Source organism: Podarcis pityusensis (assembly GCF_964106645.2).
Source record: "Podarcis pityusensis genome assembly, chromosome: 9".
Lineage (NCBI taxonomy): Eukaryota > Metazoa > Chordata > Lepidosauria > Squamata > Lacertidae > Podarcis > Podarcis pityusensis.
The window spans coordinates 58,823,858-58,842,293 of record NC_138034.1 but is presented as its reverse complement, the minus strand read 5'-3'; the positions used below and the strand labels follow the sequence as shown (position 1 = coordinate 58,842,293).

Here is an 18,436-nt window from a genome sequence, read left to right as displayed (position 1 = left end):
CAATAGTTGAACTGTATACTCAAAGTTTTTCACATGTAATATCAACAAGTGTACACACTGTATACTGGTGTAGATGGATAATTGAGCTGTACTCTTAATCCATCACATATAATGTTCAATGAGTGTGCAGGCTGTTTCTCTGCCCACAGTAGGTGAGCTGTATGCTTGTACAGTTATTCACTTGTAACATTCAATGAGTATACAGTCTATTTACACGGTATTTGAGCTATACATATCAACAAGCATACACTCTTTCACACAAACAGTGTGCATGTGTACAGACAGCTTGTACTGGTTTACAGGACCATGGGTGAACACACCTAAAGGAACCTGGAATGGAGGAACCTGACATAAGCAGGGCCCAATAGAAATAAATCCAAAGAGGATAATTTGGGACCTGCCCTCATCCACCCAGGGAGCAGATTCAGACAATTTCCTAAGAAGGAGATGAAGCAGAAGTCCCAGTAAAGATATACCAAAAGCAAGGGCCAAGCAAAAGAAGGCAGGGCAAAATCTGATGGTGGTTTAGAAAAAACAGAGAGGAACAAGGGAAGGCAGCAGCTAGTTGAACAGAGCAGGAAATTCATAACAGAAAGTGGTGAAAGGGCAGGAGGCTTTCAGGAGGAGGGGGCCTAGTGGGGCAAGTGAAAGGAGTAGCCCAGTGCTATCTCACACGGGTTTTCAGGTGGTGGCAGGTAAAAGAGGTTGCTGCTTGAAGCACCAAGATTCTCACCCTTTATTCCTTTCTTTCCTAACTGTTTTGTTTTATTTCATGTGGGGAAACCCCTTCTGGCGCTGCAGCTTCTTCGCCACTCAAGTCACCCAGCTGAGCGTTGGAACAACCTCGCCTCCATTGCTCCTCAGTCTATGCTCTTGCCCTCTTACTCTGTTGCTTGTCTGCCTTGAGTTAGCAAGAGTGCAGACTGCGACCCGTTGCTGAGAGCCCTGGTCTGGAAGTCTTCAGAAGGTGGGGCAAAGGAAGCAGTGTGCAGAACAGGAAAGTGGTAAGTGACCCATTCCTCAGCTGCAGCCAAAGTTTCCGTTTCTGAACTTATCCTCTGTAACTATTAAAACATACACAGCAGCTCTGCAGAACCTCCTTGCCTTCTCTGCCCTACTGATACCTTCCAGATGATCCCCCACAATAGGTGTCACACAGCTTTGCAAGTGACAGCGCCACTTCCTGCCCTATCAGTATTCACAGGCATCTCTGCCTCTAGTGTTCCACTCGCCTTATAAAAGCTTTCCCCTTTCTGAACAGAATACAAAACACAGCCAGGGCGACAAGAGCACCTGCATAGAAATGCATACACACAGGAGTTCCAATTAAGGGATAACGGCAGAGAAAGAAAAGAGGAAAAAAACAAGAGCCACTCTCATCAAACAAAGCAAACAGCAGTTATATTAACAATCAATTAGACACAGCAGCCACCTGATGCTGCATATTTGGATAAGTCCCAGGCTGCTCTGAGCTTTCTGCCCAGACAATGCCAGCTGAGCAGAATTTGAGTCACGCTCATCCCAGCTTCACAAGCAAATGTGATTGCTCGACACCACAGTAACTGCCCCCTATCCCTCCCCTCACCCACATCTAACTGGATTTAAGCAGGTACAATGGCAGTTTTGAAGCCCAATTGGGTCACCAAGTTTTACAGCTGATGTTCTGCAATTAAACTCTTAGGGAGAAGAAGCCCCTTTATAATTAGCGAAGCAATTATCCCCTTGTTGAAGGTGCAGCGAATCACACATTCCAATGCAAAACTTCATTTAGCTGCTTATGGCATATTAACTAATCTTAGATCTCACTGATGTTTGATCTATAACCTTATTGCTAGGAGTTAATTTGATGAGTCTGCCTCACTCAGAGACCGTTCCTCACTCCCAATGAGATTCGGGCATCTTTGAAAAGAGTAGAAGCAAAGAGAAAATGAATTAATTGCTAATAACTTGGCTGTGTTACTTTGGAAGGATCAGTATGTGTCCTAGAAAGAAAAAAGAGAGAACACAGGCTTGTCTTTCTCAGAGGACTACTGGTGGTAGGACCTTGTTTAAAGAGTATCTAAGACCGCACTCTTCGCTGGGGCAATACTGTTAAAGACACCCACTCTGGAAACCCAACACAAATGGATCCACACTGCCACTGACTATATGCCACTTTCAATTAGGGCTCTAATGCCCAAGGTTGGGTTAAGGTTTTCCTTGGAAGGAACTAAGAGAATCACAAATTTTTAGTGGTGCCATCTAGTTCAGACCAGAAACATACTGTGAGGAAGTTAGCCGTCATTTTTCTGCACCTCCTGCCCCAGTTTACATGCTATGACAACAATCTAGACCTTTAAATTTGATGTGTCTTCGTGTCATAAAAAGAAATGTGTATTTTTTTCCAATATAGTAGAGCCAGTGTGGCATAGCGGAAAGAGTGTTGGACAAGCACCAGAGAGACCAGGACTCAAATCCCTGCCCAGCTATGAAACTCACTGGCTGACTGAGCCAGTCATTGTTTCTCAGTCCAACCTACCCCACAGGGCTGTTATGAGGATAAAATGGGGAGGGGAAGAGCCATGTATGCCACCTTGAGCTTTTAGGAGGAGAAGTAGGAAAGGATATCTCTTCAATCTCCATTCCCCCATGATACTTTTTGGATGTAACAGGTGCCCAGTTGTGGACTGATATTGTTATATACCTTTTATTGCTGGCTCTGCCTCAACTTTTGGCCTCGACTGTACATAATTTGGAATACTTAAATAATGTACTCCACTGTTGCTGCTGCTGCTTGCTGGTCTCTCAGTTAGTCAATTGTTATTTTCTTGAAAATAACAAAATCCATATTCAGAAAGAAAGAGTTGGGTAGGTAGAACAATCATCTGACTTCAGATCCTGGGTTAAGAAGGAAAACCTGCCAACATAACCCTTAACCATGGTGCTATACATAGATTCATTAACTATGGTTAAGCAACCAGTGATGTTGGTAGAAAAAAGCCAGAGCGACTGGAAATTTCACATTGCTTTTGCCATTCTTCCTACAACATTAACCTTTTCCTTCATCAGCTGCTGGATTGCTGCTGCACTAATACTTGTGAAAGAGATGCTGAGTTGATTTTTCCATTGGCTGAACAAATCGTCTGTTGCCTTTCCTGGCTTCAAGCTACCCAGAATAATGAATCTGGCTTTGACTCTAGGCCTTCTGGGCAATGTGTAGAATTCCTAACACACACCCATTCATTTGGATTTGGCTGTCTCTTACAAGGCCTGCAAATCCAATCCACTCAAACAAATGCTATGTTTCAGTGAAGCCTCAACTCAAGCTGAGCTGTTGCTGCTTTTAGAAACTGTAGCTGGCTGCTAGCCAGCTCCTCCTATGTGTTGGGTCTTGGGAATGGCAGCTTCTAGAGCTCCCGCTGGCTCCAGAATACAGTTCACACAAAAGTAAAGCAACTGCATCTTTACATTGCCTTACAATGGGAAACCAACACAGAGCAGCCAACGCCCATCTGGACAAGGGCTGGAAGGAAAGATGGAAACAGTGGTGTAGCTTCCTGTACAAAAGATCACTTTGAATTTCAGGAGTGGCTAGCAGCTAGATGCAACAGGCACAGTCCTGAAGACCAGTCGGCTCTTTAGGCTCATCCAAGGAGAGTAGAGAGGAAGCAAGCAGTATTGAAACTGAGCCCTTTGGTATGCGAAGAGTGCAGTGTGTGGCCTGTGCATTTGGGTAGACAGTAGACTTTACTTGTGATAATCATACACAGAGAGATATTGTAGACTTAGAAAACAATAAAGCTGCTTATTATAGGAAGTGTATAACTTCAATAGACAAGGTTTCTAGTTCCAACCTAACTAATCTAGAGAAGACAAAGCAGACATGCTTGCTCTTTTGTTCTCTGAGGATAGATTCAATAAGACCTCTCATCTTGAGGTTTGATAGAGAAGTGTGAGGAGGAGGAAGTTGTGCACAGGATGTGACCTAAGATGCATCAGTCCAAACTTTAAAGAGATAGGGAAGTCAGCAAGGAAGTCAAAGGAGCAGGGATAGTCTGGGAATCTGGAGGCAGAGCAAACCCACACTTTCACTGCTGTACATCTCAGTCTTCTGAATAAGAAGATATGTCCTGCCATTTGTCATTATCCAGTGTTTCATGATGGACTAGGGATTCTTAAGTAACTCATTCTTTACAACTTCCTCTATGAAATGAGCTGATCTACACTTCTTAGACCAAAGTGAAGCTCAGAACATAGCTGTCTACTGCATTTTGCACTTTTCCAAATGTGATGCAGCTTAAGACAAAAAAATACACTTTTTAATGGAAAAAGTGCACATTTAAATATGCTAGGCTATTGGGTTTACTTTTCTGCTAAGTGGAACAGGAAGTAATGGTTAGAGTCTTGAGCTGGGAGCTGGTAGACCAGGGAACAAATCCCTACTGAGCCACGAAGCTTGGGAAAATCACAGTCTGTCAGCCTATCCCACCTCACAGGATTGTTGCAAGGATAAAATGGTGGGGACCATGTATGCTACCTTAAGCTCCTTGGTGGAAAGGTAACCATAAAATGTAGCCATTTAATGTAACCATAAAATAACAGAATTATAGAGTTTTAAGGGACCCCAAGGGTCATACACTCCAACCCCCTGCAATGCAGGAATTACAACTAAACCATCACTGGCAGATGGCCATCCAAGCTCTGCTTAAAAACCTACATTGAAGGAGGGTCAACCACCTTCCATAAAATAAGACCAACTAGTAACACGTGACTGTGTTGAATACATTATATGGCTTGACTTCCGAAGTCAGGGGCATAGCTAGTTGTCTGACTTCCCACAGCTACTTCTTACTCAGTTAACTGTGCTATTATAATAAAAGTCTTTCAAGCAAATGAGTATAGCCTTAAACAAAGCGTGCATTCATCTCCAAAATTAAAATAATCATGTAATCCTTCAACCAACCCAGTTATCTTTCATCACTTTATCTCTCCAGTTACAGCTAGTGGCAGCAGTAAAACGCCACATTAAGGTATTCATGCTCATTTGTGTTTGGTCCTTTGTTCCTTTAATAGCATTGGAAGGAGTCTATACAGAAGCTCTATTAGGCTAATCTCCAATCTGGGTGTTTGATCTCCCCCTCCTGGCTTCAGAAACAAGCAAGAAAATAAAAAAGAAAAAGAAAAGTTGGAAGGCAAGGTAAGGTGGAGGGATGTAGGTGGGCAGAAGCCATTAACAGAATTATTCAGAATAGCTACTGCACAGATGACTCTGGGACCCACCAAGTGTTAATTGGTGTCTGCCCCGACTGCAGTACAAATAGGTTTAACAGACAATTAGCTTGCAGACATCAATCTCTTCTGCTTGACAAAGTGAATTAATATGTTGCATGGTCTGGAAAAACGGCAGCTATTAACAGGCCAGCTCTGGGGATGATCATTCTAGAGTTCAGTCCGCGATGCATTTTTATGAGACATGATGGGAAGGCTCAGGGTTTTCGTAGAAAGAATGTTTTCCAGCTTAGAAGCCTTCTTCAACTCATCCCAGATTCTGCAGCTAGGACAGACTTTGTTTACTAAATGCAGAAATGAAGTCTGTACACACTCAGAGGTGCTGTCGTCCTGTTTACCACTTCATGTGTTCCTGGATGAACCCTGCCTCAAACTAATTATTATTCCCTTCCCCTTCATCCATTGCAGGGGGTGTGGGGTGTTAGTGGACAGGTAGTACCCCTGGTGGGACACATCACGTCGTGCTCCTTTTGGGGCTGTTTGTCCACCTTTGTGGAATGCTCTTTCCAGGGAGGTTCACCTGGCGCTTTCAATACATATTTTTAGGCACCAGGCAAAAATATTCTTCTTCAACCAGGCCTCTGGCTGAGTAATATTCTACAGCCTTTCAAATGTTTCTGTGGGAAGGGGAGTATTGTTTTGTTGTTTTTGTATTAATCGTTTACAGTGGTACTTTGGGTTAAGAACTTAATTCATTCTGGAGGTCTGTTCTTTTTTTTTTTTTTTTTTTTTAAATGATATTTATTAAGATTTTCAAAAATACAGAAAGTAAAGATTAAAGTACATTCAAAGCCTTATTTTCATACATCCACTTTCCGGGACTCCCCCCTTCCCCCACCCCTACCATATTCCCCTTTCATATTGTTGGCTCCACAAGCTCTCAGTTCTAATTAAAACTTAATTTGTTTAGACCATTATTCGAATTTAAAATTTATACACTCCTCATCAATACCCTTAATAAAAGACAAAAGTTCTCTCCCCAGGGCCCACCCCATTTTCATTCCACAATTTCCCTTTTTTTAATGATAAGGACACCCCACACAATAGAAATATAAGAAATAAGAAATAAAAAATATAATAGATGAAAAAGAGCAAATTCAGAAAAAAAAAAAGTTGACAAGCCTTTGGATTTTAGTTCTCCCCCCCCTGTCCCCGGTTTAATTTCCCCCTGACCACCAAACCATGTTATCTGCCTGGAATTCTTAAAGTCCATAAATCACCTATTTCCCCCAACTCCTTGCTGGCTTTTTCTTTTTATAGTTATTTTTTTAAGACATTTAACTTCAAATCTTTAATAAAACTCCCCCCATTGTTCTTTCCAAGTTGTAGTCCAATTTCCTCTTGTTCCGCTGCTGAAACGTTCTAATTCAGAAGTTTAGTAACTCTGCAGGGATTATTGTTATTCAGGAACAAAAACTTGCGTTCAGTCCCTTCCTTTCTTCAATAGAAAATTCTATTGTCTCCTTTAGCTGAACACCCTGTAGACAAAATATTATTTCCGTTTTGCAGCTTTCCCAGAAGATAACCAGTCCTGTAAAATTCCAATGGTATTTTTCCACTTACGACCATCTTTGTAATGTCCCGAAACTCCTCTAGGGGGATTGTTGTAACTTTGTTTTCTCTAGTCCAAAAGTCCGATTGTTATCCATATTTTCGCCATTTTGTATCCAAGTTTTAACGGGTTGTAGCAAATTGTAACAAATTTAACCAGCAAAGTTCTCATAATAAAATCCTCTCTGCTTTCCGACTTTGACAGCTACTTTGACAGCTGTCAAAATCTCCGACTCTTTTCACCAGGCTCTCTCTTCAATCACCCCGGTTCCCAGGGGGGGGGGTTACGTTTCCCTTCTCCCTCAATTCTTCCTCCAGCACAGTTCTTGTAGTTCCCCATCGTGGAATTCTTAGTTTTTATCAGCAATACAAATCTTTTTGGACCTTGGTTTCCCCATCCTTGTTTTGGAAGGTTTACAGTAGGGAGGGGGACTGACTTCCTTTTTGGATCCCCCCCCCGCTCGTGTCCAAACCGGAAAAAAAAAAAATTCTTTTTTTTCTCCTTTTGAACCCGGTTTCCAAATTACTCACGGGTTGTTGTTAAGAAGTCCGAATTTTCAATGGAAGAAGTCAGCGCTCTCCGCCGGATGGCATGCGGCTTCGCTCGGCAGGGATAGCAGAGGACTCAAAGCACCACGCTTCTCCCCGGCACCCGATCCGTAGCCTTTAAAAAGGCTCCTTCACGAGTCGGGAGGGCGCTAGCGGTGCCAGCCGAGTCTCCATGTCCACGGCCTCCGTGGCCGTGGTTTTTAAGGGTCCCCGCATCGCCGGTGCGGTAGGACCCAGCCCCTGCCGAGCAGGCTCCCTCCGGAGCTCGGAGGGAGTCCGCCATTCGGCGATGGCGCCAACCCGGAAGTCTGGAGGTCTGTTCTTAACCTGAAACTGTTCTTAACCTGAGGTACTACTTTAGCTAATGGTGCCTCCCTACTGCTGTGCGATTTCTGTTCTCATCCTGAAGGAAAGTTCTTAACCTGCGGTACTATTTCTGGGTTAGTGGAGTCTGTAACCTGAAGCGTCTGTAACCCAAGGTACCACTGTACTTGTGTTTTTATCTTGTATTTTATTATGTGAGCCACCCTGTGAACCTTTGTGATAAAGGGCAGTATATAAATTTAATAAATTAATAAATAAACTAGGTTAGTCATTTGCTGCACATATCCTCAATACTTCTTATGAGGAAATTTTCTCTCTCTATCCTCAGGAGTGGAATAGCTATGAAAATTTGACAGACTATGTCAATGAATAAATTACCTTTTTTAAAAGTGTGTTTGGGAAGGGGCAAATCAAAGAAGGGTCTTATTGCTTGAAAAATTGTGACCTTACATATTATAGACAGCCAGTGTGGTATAGTGGTTAAGAGTGGTAGACTTGTAATCTGGTGAACTGGGTTCTTGTCCCCGCTCCTCCACATGCAGCTGCTGGGTGACCTTGGGCTAGTCACACTTCTCTGAAGTCTCTCATCCCCACTCACCTCACAGAGTGTTTGCTGTGAGGGAGGAAGGGAAAGGAGATTGGTAGTCGCTTTGAGACTCCTTAAGGGGAGTGAAAGGCGGGATATCAAATCCACACTCTTCTTCTTCCTCCTCCTCTTCTTCTTCTTCTATACAGAAATGTGATTAGGTCTACAGCAGGCATGGGGAATTTCTGGCCTTCTACATGTTAGACTTCAACTCCTGGCCATCATTTCAATGGCCAGGGATTATGGAAGTTGTAGTCCAGCAACAACTGGAGGGCCACAGGTTCTTCTCATCATCTCCGTCAAGAGAAAACAAAAAGTAAGAAATACTGCTACCCATTTCGTATGTTGTTAAATCAAAATGCTTCCCACACAGTCAGCTGGTGTGCTTAGAAGCTTATAACATTTGTAAAAAATGTTTGGTACTTTCTATATTTGGACTGTCATCTTTCTTTTCCAATCTTTTAAATAATTAAAAAAACAAAAACAATTTATGGCACTATTTTTTCCTCTTTTTCTGGAAAAAGATGATAATATTTCTTGGCAGGCTATGCACAACAAAAATGAAAGCTTCCTGTCTACTCATCATGCTGTTTTTCCCTCTATCTCTGGCACGCAATCAGACTTTCTACTCCTAGCTATTAAGATATTGGGAGGTACAGATCTGTGTTATGCATGTAATACTGCACGCAGACAATCTACCAGTCATGAGTAATCTCAGCTCCTTGCAAAGGTAATGAAGTCCCTAAGTACCACCATGCATCTGCAATATGACATGCCCTGTTGCAGATTCTGTTGTCTGCAACAGCTGGTTGGTGGGATGTTCAGAGGCAAAGGAATATCAGCTGATTAGTACACCATGGCCGCTGCAAAGCTGGCTTATTAGAAGTCAGCTCATCCTTCCACTGAATTATTATTCCTCCTCCTTCTCCTGCCCCAGGAAATAAGAAAGCAAAGAAAGAAAATATGGGAGTAAAACAGAATTAATCATATATTATTTTATTCAGTTGCTTGCCCACAGTTTTGCTGGAACTGTGATGTGTAGTTTCAGAGTAAGGCTCAGGTAGCATGTAGAGCCTCACAAGAAATCAACCATCAAAGCACACGCCAAGCAGCTTTATACTAAACAATCCTTACTTGTCTTTTAGCAAGTTGGCAAGACTTCTAATTTGGCAGATGGGAAAAATAAGGGCCACATTCTGAAATAGGTGAATTAAACATAATAAACTCTCCCAGAGAGATGGCAGCTGCTTGGTGATCCAGTGGAACACAACAATAATAGAAGTGGCCTGTGCAGCATGTATTATGAGTTTAAATAGGAACTCATTATGTACTTAGAAGAGGAGGAGAATGCTTATTTTAAACTATCAGCAACTAGAAGGAACAGTACATTTCCATAATCAGCACAACTACCAGACTTAGGGGGTTATTCTTCACAGATGGTGTCCCCATGCTGAAAGCTGACTCTTTTTTCCTCTTCTCGGTAGGGTCACTTCCACAAGGAAGATAAAAGAATACCCACCCATGAGTTTTTAATTGCTATTAAGTAAAACAGACATGGAACATTAAAAGATGGATTATGGTCTTCCTTTCTTCTAGCTTCCTATCAGATCACAGCATGTGAATTCTTATAGTCATGCAGCTTGAATGACTTGCCATATGCACGAGTGTAGCAGTAAAACAAAATACAGCATTTATAAAAAAAAGTTTTTAATAATGTATGTGAAAGCCCGTTGTCACAATAGTAGCATGTTGAAAAGGATAGGGATGGCTGGGTGGGAGATAACAGTGATGCATTCATAAATTCTTCCCAGTGTTTGTCTTAGAGATAACAGATAGAATTTTGCTGTGTTCTTGTTTCTTGAAAAGGGAGCAGAAGAATGAAACTAAACTGCCTGTAGCTCTGCCTAGTGGGGCATTCTAATTGACTCTGAAGTCATTAATCAGTTCCCAATCAATCTATTCTACCAGCAGCAGGCAGTTAGATCTCCATTACCTCCCATTTATCATGCCATCGCCTAATTCACTGCACCATTAGCCACAGATTAGGCCTCAGTTAGGATAACTGTGTCAGTTCCCCCTCCCTTTACTCCCCTCCCGTATGAAAAGCTGTTGCCACTCACCTCAGCAACTGGGATTCCTTCAGGTGGCCGACACTGGAGAAGGACTTCCTGTTCCAAAGATACTTCCTTCCCAAGTGGCTCCTGCTCAAAAGTCTTCCGCAGATCTAGGGTGAAAAAAGAAGACCAAAAGTATTTCACTGTAGTGTTTATTCTAGCTTTGGAAAGTGCATCGTAATGACGGCTGCAGTGTGTACGTGGAAAGAGGTCTCCTATTTTGTCACCACTGCACCCTCTTGTGATATTTGGTTATTGAGAGCTGGACTATACAATGCCAATGATGGAAGACATGTTTTGCCCTCACTGCTGTGTGCAAGTGTTTTATTTTCCTCTGCAGGAATGAATGGCAGTTACCATGTATGTGGGAGAAAGTAGATGGTAAGGCCATGGGGGACTGAGGAACCATCTCAGGTTGACGGCTATAACTGCTTCCTGACATCACCTGTTATTTTAAAATTAAGCCATTGTTTAGAAGTGAATATTTTCATTGTCTGGTCGTAGGTGCAGTTTTTTGGCAACAGCAGAGTGTGGCAGACTCTCAGTTTTTATATAGATGCAGATAACATGAAGTCTGTGGTAATCTTGCCCATGACAGATACTATTCATTATTTTCCAGGGCAGCTGAAGATTTGAGTGCTTGTTCTCTGATTTGTTTTGGGAATCAAATTGGAAATGATTTCTTAGCCGATTATGAAGTCACTGATAGTACTTCCTCGATCATCTGCCGACATGGCCCAATGCCATCTTGCTTTGTTGGCATTAATCCATAATGCACTGAGTGCAGGTTGATGGGCACACATCACAGTTAGCAAACAGATGACCTAAGGACTCCTAGCCATTAGATTACTTCTTTCAACTGATCCCACTGGCAACCCTCAGGAATGCTGAAGCAGTGCAAAATCTGTTTAGGTTCTCTATAACAGAAATGTTTTCTAGGGGAAATAAAATTACATATTATAGAAACATCTAAATCACAAAGTATCAAGTTCAAGAGTGCATTGTATTAGTGTGTGAGAGAAAAGATTCCAGAAAGTCCTTCGGACGTTCAGCACCTGCTCATTACCCTATCTTCAAGTACCCTAATACAATTATCACCTTGCAACAGATAGCAGTAATATTCCTAGTTGTTGAGTTTGGTACTTTACTTGCTACTTGGTCCATTTACCTAAGGTTGACCATCATTTATATGTAGATGTTAGATTGATTTCCATATTTGACAATAAACAATCTGATCTATTCTAGTCTGCTAAATTATGGGACTTTTAAAACACAAGTGGGAAGTAGAATCACTGAGCTCTGTAGTCACTTTTCTGCTGGGTTCAAAGGGACATTGCTTGTATTAAAAAACAGTGTAGGGGTGATCTGTTGTCTTGGGGATGGGTCAACCATTAGGCAGAGTGAGGCAGCTGCCTGAGATGGCAGGTGCTGGGGACAGTCCCCTCATCTATTCTCGCCCTCCAAAGCCATTGTCCCAGAGGCACTGGTGCTTTGTTATTGCTGGCCTGGACGCATCAAGACTCATAAACACATATTGTCCCAACACGTCACAAGACAGCACTGTTGGAAAAGGTGGTTCACTGAGTGAGCAGACCCACAGGCAGGCAACCCAGGTCAAGCACTCCAGCAGGTACTAGGCATGTTCACATTTTTCATCTGCTCATGTGAAACATGCTGCCACCACTGTTATTCTGCAACATTTGTTTGAGGAGGGCATCACTTTGTGTGCCACATGACATGCCTTCTGCTCTCTAAGATGGTGTGCTGCCCAGAGATTCAGCAGAGGACATGGCCCCATCACCAGAGTTTTATTATTTATCCATTTGAAAGATTTATTACCTGTCCTTCACCATAAGGTACCAATAAAATAATTCAAACCAAACCAAAGAAGAACAGAGGTGGTCCCACAAAAACTACACACAACACCATGACAGTAGATGAGCCAGCTGTATGCCCCATCTAGTCCAGCATCCTATTCTCACAGTGGCCAACCGGATGCCTTTGGGAAGTCCACAAGCAGGACCTGCTTGTGCAACAGCCCTCTGCCCACCAGTGATTCTCAGCAAGTTTTAGAGGCATAGTTCATCCAAATCATAGCTGACAAAGACCAGGAAAGTTTGCTCTGGGTATAAGTTTTTGTGTGCATGCACACTTCTTACCCAGAACAAACTTAGTTGGTCTCTAAGGTACTACTGGACATTTTTTTAATTTTGTAATTTATTTTGACTGCGTCAGACCAACATGGCTACCTACCTGAATCTGACAAAGACCAGGGTGTATTTTCAGCAAATTACAGAAACCATAATGAGGGTGCCTGACACACCTTTATGGGAGAGAGTTCCACATTTTGGGAACTGTTACAGGGAATGCCTTTGCCCATCCCCTGTGTTTCTGCCAAGAGGGCACCCATTTTAGCATCCAAAAGGGCGTGGGTTCATATCCAGGTGGTGCATTCATGTTTCCAAATTGATCACTGAATACTCAGGATAGCTCAGTCAGTAGAGCATGAGACTCTTGAGTCCCATGTTCGGCAAAAGCTTCCTGCACAACAGAGTGTTGGACTAGATGATCCTTCCAACTCTTCAATTATATGATTCGATGAAGTAGGTGTCCGCTTGACAACTCATCTGCCCACACCTACTCTCTGTTGGGTAAGCACCAGCAGCCCGCTGTGTTGGGAAGCCAGGAGAGCAACCAAGTCCCATCTGCACCACCTCACAGGCCACTATTGCTGCCAGCCCTGTACTACCTCCATATAATCTGAATTTTTATAGATGCAACTATTATTATACCTGACTGTCATATTAAACATGAGGTGGCAAGAAGGAAAAATGCAGTATTGGCTGCAGCAGCACACAGCTACAGCAACAGATCATGGACAGATAATAAACTGCAACCATTACAGGTTACTGCAGTGAGAGAAGCGGTGGTGTGCTAGAAACAGATAATAATCCAAGCATGTTCCCTGGAGTTTGGTTTTACTTTTCCCCATGTACCCAACAAAGCATTAATTTAGGCCTGATGTTAATGCACCAACCTTTTAAATCATGATCCTCTCTGCTCATAACACGTTTTGTTTATGAAAGCACAATTCTGCAGGCAGCTTCATTAACTCGTAACACTGATAATTTGTTTTTGCTGTTTCCCAGCAAGCTAAATCCTGTTCATTATAATGGGAAAAGGCAGCACAGATGAAGCCCCTTTCCTACCAGCCCTTCAGGAGAATTTAATGATTCCAAACTCTCCACTCCCATTTCCTCTTTATGTCCATCATAGTGACCTGATATGCACTAACACTTGAAAAGGCACCATTATGCTTCACTGGGTCAATGATCTACAAACTAAAAGTACTCTTAACTACAGACCCTGACATAATAGACTCTAATGCCCTTAAAACAGCCATTAGAGACTATCAAAGTAAAGAACACTCCCCCCCTTTTCAAGAAGGATATAATTGTGTGTTTACAAGGCAGCAGGGCTCTTACATTCTGTTGGATACTTCCTTTTGTGTACTTAGAGCTATGTTTCCACTACTATATTTCTAATCCAGACAGATGCAGGTTAGTGATGCCGTCTGTTTTCCACACAGCAACTACAAGGATGTAAAGAAAAGAAAAGAAAAGAAAAGAGGAAATGCCAACCAGTTCCTTTGGGAAATACAAAAGATGTGGGAAAGCACAGGTAAATCAGACATTGCTAGACCTGCCATATGTCCAGGTTTTCCTGGATAAATCTGGGAATTGTGCCAAAAACCGGTGGATTTCTTCTAAATCAGCGAAATGTCCGGGGAAACCCAAACATATGGCAAGTAGGGTGATTTTTTTTTAAGCAGCTTTAGAAATTCCCTCCAAAGCCCAAAAACTTTCTTTGGGAGATGTTCCAAAAAAACTCAACAATTTTGCCTGGATTTTCCCTTTTAGGAACATGGCAACCCTAAACATAACTAGTTTATGCGCAACTACAAATGTCTCATGGGTTTCTCATTTCTTGAGTTCAAGTCTTCCCTAAAGGCTGCAACACTGTCATGTTTTTCCAAGTGCTCAAAACACACCATTATTCTCTCACTTAGCCCCTTTGTGTCCTCACAAGGCTTTTGAGTGTGTGTCCCCCGGATGAAATGAGTGACAAGCACTATCCCTTCAGATCTCATTTATTTATTTTATACATTCCTCAGAAGCCTGTTGACTCTCTTGCTGTACAGCTTCCTATGTGGCTTGCTACATTCAGATTACAGCTGAACGAGAAAAAGCAAAGTCCCTTCTCAGCGCTGGATGCACAGCAAGCATCTGTACGCTAAAAGCGGCTGCGCTTCTAAGAGTGCAGAGCTGCAGGTGGCAATTTCACAGTGAGTTTCTGTGAATGCCATTCTCTGTGACTGAAATCCCTCAAACAGCAGCAAGATTTTGCTCTCTTTTCAAAGCTAGTCAAATAAAGAAAGTTACAAAAATTAAAGTTTCCTTTAAAATACTAAAAAAAGAGAGAGTCAAGTCAGGAACTTAATATCCATCTCAATCATATTTCACCAACCTATATTCTTCTTGGAGATGTAAATTATTCTCATGGAAACAACTTACCTGATATGACAAACATTCAGAATTTACAGAAATACCATATTTTTTGCTCTATAACACTCACTTTTTCCTTCCTAAAAAGTAAGGGGAAATGTGTGTGTGTCTTATGGAGCGAATGCAGGCTGCGCAGCTATCCCAGAAGCCAGACCAGCAAGAGGGATTGCTGCTTTCACTGCGCAGCAATCCCTCTTGCTGTTCTGGCTTCTGAGATTCAGAATATTTTTTTTCTTGTTTTCCTCCTCCAAAAACTAGGTGCGTCTTGTGGTCTTTTGCATCTTATAGAGTGAAAAATATGGTACTGCATTTGAATCAACAGATAAGTCAAAATGTAGAAGAAGGCCCTAGTGTTACAATGATTTTGAAGCTCTAGAGAAATATTTAAAGTTAAGAGTTGCCTAACCCAGGACAGTTTAACCCAGACTGGCTGGGATTCCCCCTGTTTTTGGGAGGGCTTCATTTTAGCCCAATTAATGGAGATCAATCACATTGTAAAATACCAGGGACCAACTCGGAGGGTTTAGAAAGGAAAGCATGTAGTGCAATGTTACTCAACCTGGTGCCCTTTGGATGTCATGGGACTACAACTCCCATGAGCCCCAGTTGCAGTCTGACAACATCTGGAGGACAGCAAATTATTATATATGTTACTGAGTACTGACCTCTCCTCCTCCTCTTAAGGTTCCTTGCTTCCTTATAATTTTCTGAAATCTGAAACACTGTGTGGATTCAATATTTAACTTTCTGAAAGTATTCCACCTCTATGTGATTTTTACTCACACTTTACTTCCCCACATCATTTCCTCTTTAAATTCATAGTCCACAAGGAATTCCCCTTTGTGCAAAATTGCCACTTAATCTCCTCCTGTATTATTTTATTTTTTTGGCTGGACTTCACTGTGATGGAAGGGGGTTGTGGGTAAAACTTAAAGGATATCTTTTATCATTTTGCGCGAAATGTGATAAGAGGCAGGTGAGATGCCTTCAAGGCAGTGCTAATGCAAGGGTGACTAATGAATAGGCATGAAAAACGGACACTTGTCAGCTAGGAATTAAATGTAAACCAGGAACATACTGAAGAATGGTGCATTACTGTCAGAGAAAGATGGATTTTTGCCCTTGGTAGACCTTAAAGACTCCTTATTCCTCTCACATGCCCTTTTCAGTAATTCTACCTAGGACTTTCCCTCTAAAACAAACATAGCAGGAGTCTACAGAAAACAAGAAGGGCTTTTATATGCATTTTTCTTTGACTGAAACTTTGATTTAAAGCAAACTGATGGTGTTTAAGCTCCATTTTCTACACTTGATTTCAAGAAAATAACTTTAAAGACCCAAGAAGCTTATAGTATGAATTTATTCACATTCTTTTAAGCACATGCATAATGGAAGTCAAGATTCCAGTAGGGTTGTTTTTTTGGCATGGGGATGACGACAATGACTTTATTTATAATGGATTGCCTTTAATCCTATCTTCTGGGCAGATTTTTTGATGACATACAAGCAGCCACCACTACTAGCTGCTATACTTATCAGAAATCCAAAATTGTACATAGTCCTACTGAAGTCAAAGTCAGTATTGTTAGGAAGGGGCAGTGATGGGAAAGAATATTACTGTACTGAATTTGCACAAGCAGTGAGAATCATCCACCTTGCTATTATTCAAGAGCGGAATGGCAACTGGCAGAAAACCATTTCCTGCATGCTAAGAAACGTCTGGTTTCATATGCAGAGGCACCATGTTAATTAAAATGCATGGTTAACTTAAAATGCAGTTCAATACATGGGTGTTTTGAACAATTAGTCATTTCCAGTTATGTCTATGACTGGGTATATCCCTTCATCTTTTAAAGTGCTGAACAGCATACACAGGTGATCCCTGCCAAATGATGGATAGCACATAAGCTTTTTCAGCTGCCTGCCCAGTTGTTGGACCACAAATTCTCAGATAACCTTTCTCTCTCTCAATTCCTTCCTTCCTTCCTTCCTTCCTTCCTTCCTTCCTTCCTTCCTTCCTTCCTCTTCTTCCTCTTTTAGTAAAAGGTTATGTATTTATAAATATCACAGTCACATATGGACTCATTGTTAAAACCGTGTTTATGGAAGACAATGTTACTTGGCTACGAGTGATCGCCAAATAAGTTTGAATTCATCTCAGCTGAGAAAGGCTACTTAAAATGGAGTCTAGCAGGAGACAATCAACCATCAAATACTAACTTGGTATCCCAGTCTGAAATCTTTGAGGTAGGGATTATTGTTGTGTCTGTAGCTTATGGGATCAGGAATCGTTTCCAGTTTTCTAACAACCCCTTAATAACATTTTCTTTAGAAGAATTTTCTGCTCTCATTGTGTCAGTTGATTGAACTGATAACTTTGCTCTGCTTTCTTTAGCCGTAGGCATATTGACTGAGACAATACCATACACAGATGTTTGATAGTTATTAAACACAAATGTCTACTTGCATTATTGATCAAAAGAATTCACATACACCAAATTTAGAATGAAGAAAAAAATCCTAAAGAATCCAACACTGTGATAACTAAGATTGCACCCAGAACAGTTGTGGGGGTTTTTGTGTGTGTGTGTGTTTTTGGGGGACAGTACCGTATTTTTCGCTCTATAACACGCACCAGACCATAACACGCACATAGTTTTTAGAGGAGGAAAACAAGAAAAAAAATATTCTAAACGAAATAGTGGATATATGATTTTTGTGGTTCATGCTGTGGCCACAGACATGTGATCTGACAGTGAGTTTGGAGTAGCCCAATGCAAAAATCCTGAGGATCCATGTGGATCCATGCTTTGTAACCATGGAGGAGGGAAGGAAGGGGAATTATGGATCCTCTGCTCACAACTGCAGCAGATCCCCCCCGCCACCCGCAGGCATTTGCTCCATAACACGCACAGACATTTCCCCTTACTTTCTAGGAGGAAAAAAGTCAGTGTTATGGTGCAAAAAATACGGTATATTCTGTAACATGTTAGTTGTTCTGTCATGCTTCTCCACTCAGAACCCAATTTATCCACTATCCTTACATCAATAGGTATTGTGAAAGAGACAGTCGAGATACTTCAAGATTGGATTACTGCTCTTTGTGGGGCATCCCTTGAGCTTGATCTGGAAGCTGCAGTTAGTACAGAATGCTGCAGCACGATTGCATGCAGGAGTGAAACCCCATCAGCATGTAACACCTCTGCTTAGAGCCCTGTACTGGTTGTCAATTTGCTACTGGATCAAGTTAACAATTAGTACTATTACAATTAGTATACAGTGGTACCTCGGGTTACAGACGTTTCAGGTTACAGACTCCACTAACCCAGAAATAGTACCTCGGGTTAAGAACTTTGCTTCAGGTTGAGAACAGAAATCACGCGGCAGTGGCACGGCAGCAGTGGGAGGCCCCATTAGCTAAAGTGGAGCTTCAGGTTAAGAACAGTTTCAGGTTAAGAACAGACCTCTGGAACGCATTA

At 41.9% G+C, this 18,436-nt stretch overlaps 1 protein-coding gene across 3 annotated transcripts in view; it reads right to left on the bottom strand.

The window, feature by feature from the left end:
- Positions 1–18,436, bottom strand: part of UNC5C (unc-5 netrin receptor C) — a 342,182-nt gene that overhangs the window by 92,554 nt on the left and 231,192 nt on the right. For all 3 annotated transcript variants that reach the window (XM_081020743.1, XM_081020744.1, XM_081020742.1), the window contains exon 4: positions 10,399–10,502. In XM_081020743.1, the coding sequence (XP_080876869.1) occupies positions 10,399–10,502 (104 nt within the window). The remainder of the gene's footprint in view (positions 1–10,398; positions 10,503–18,436) is intronic.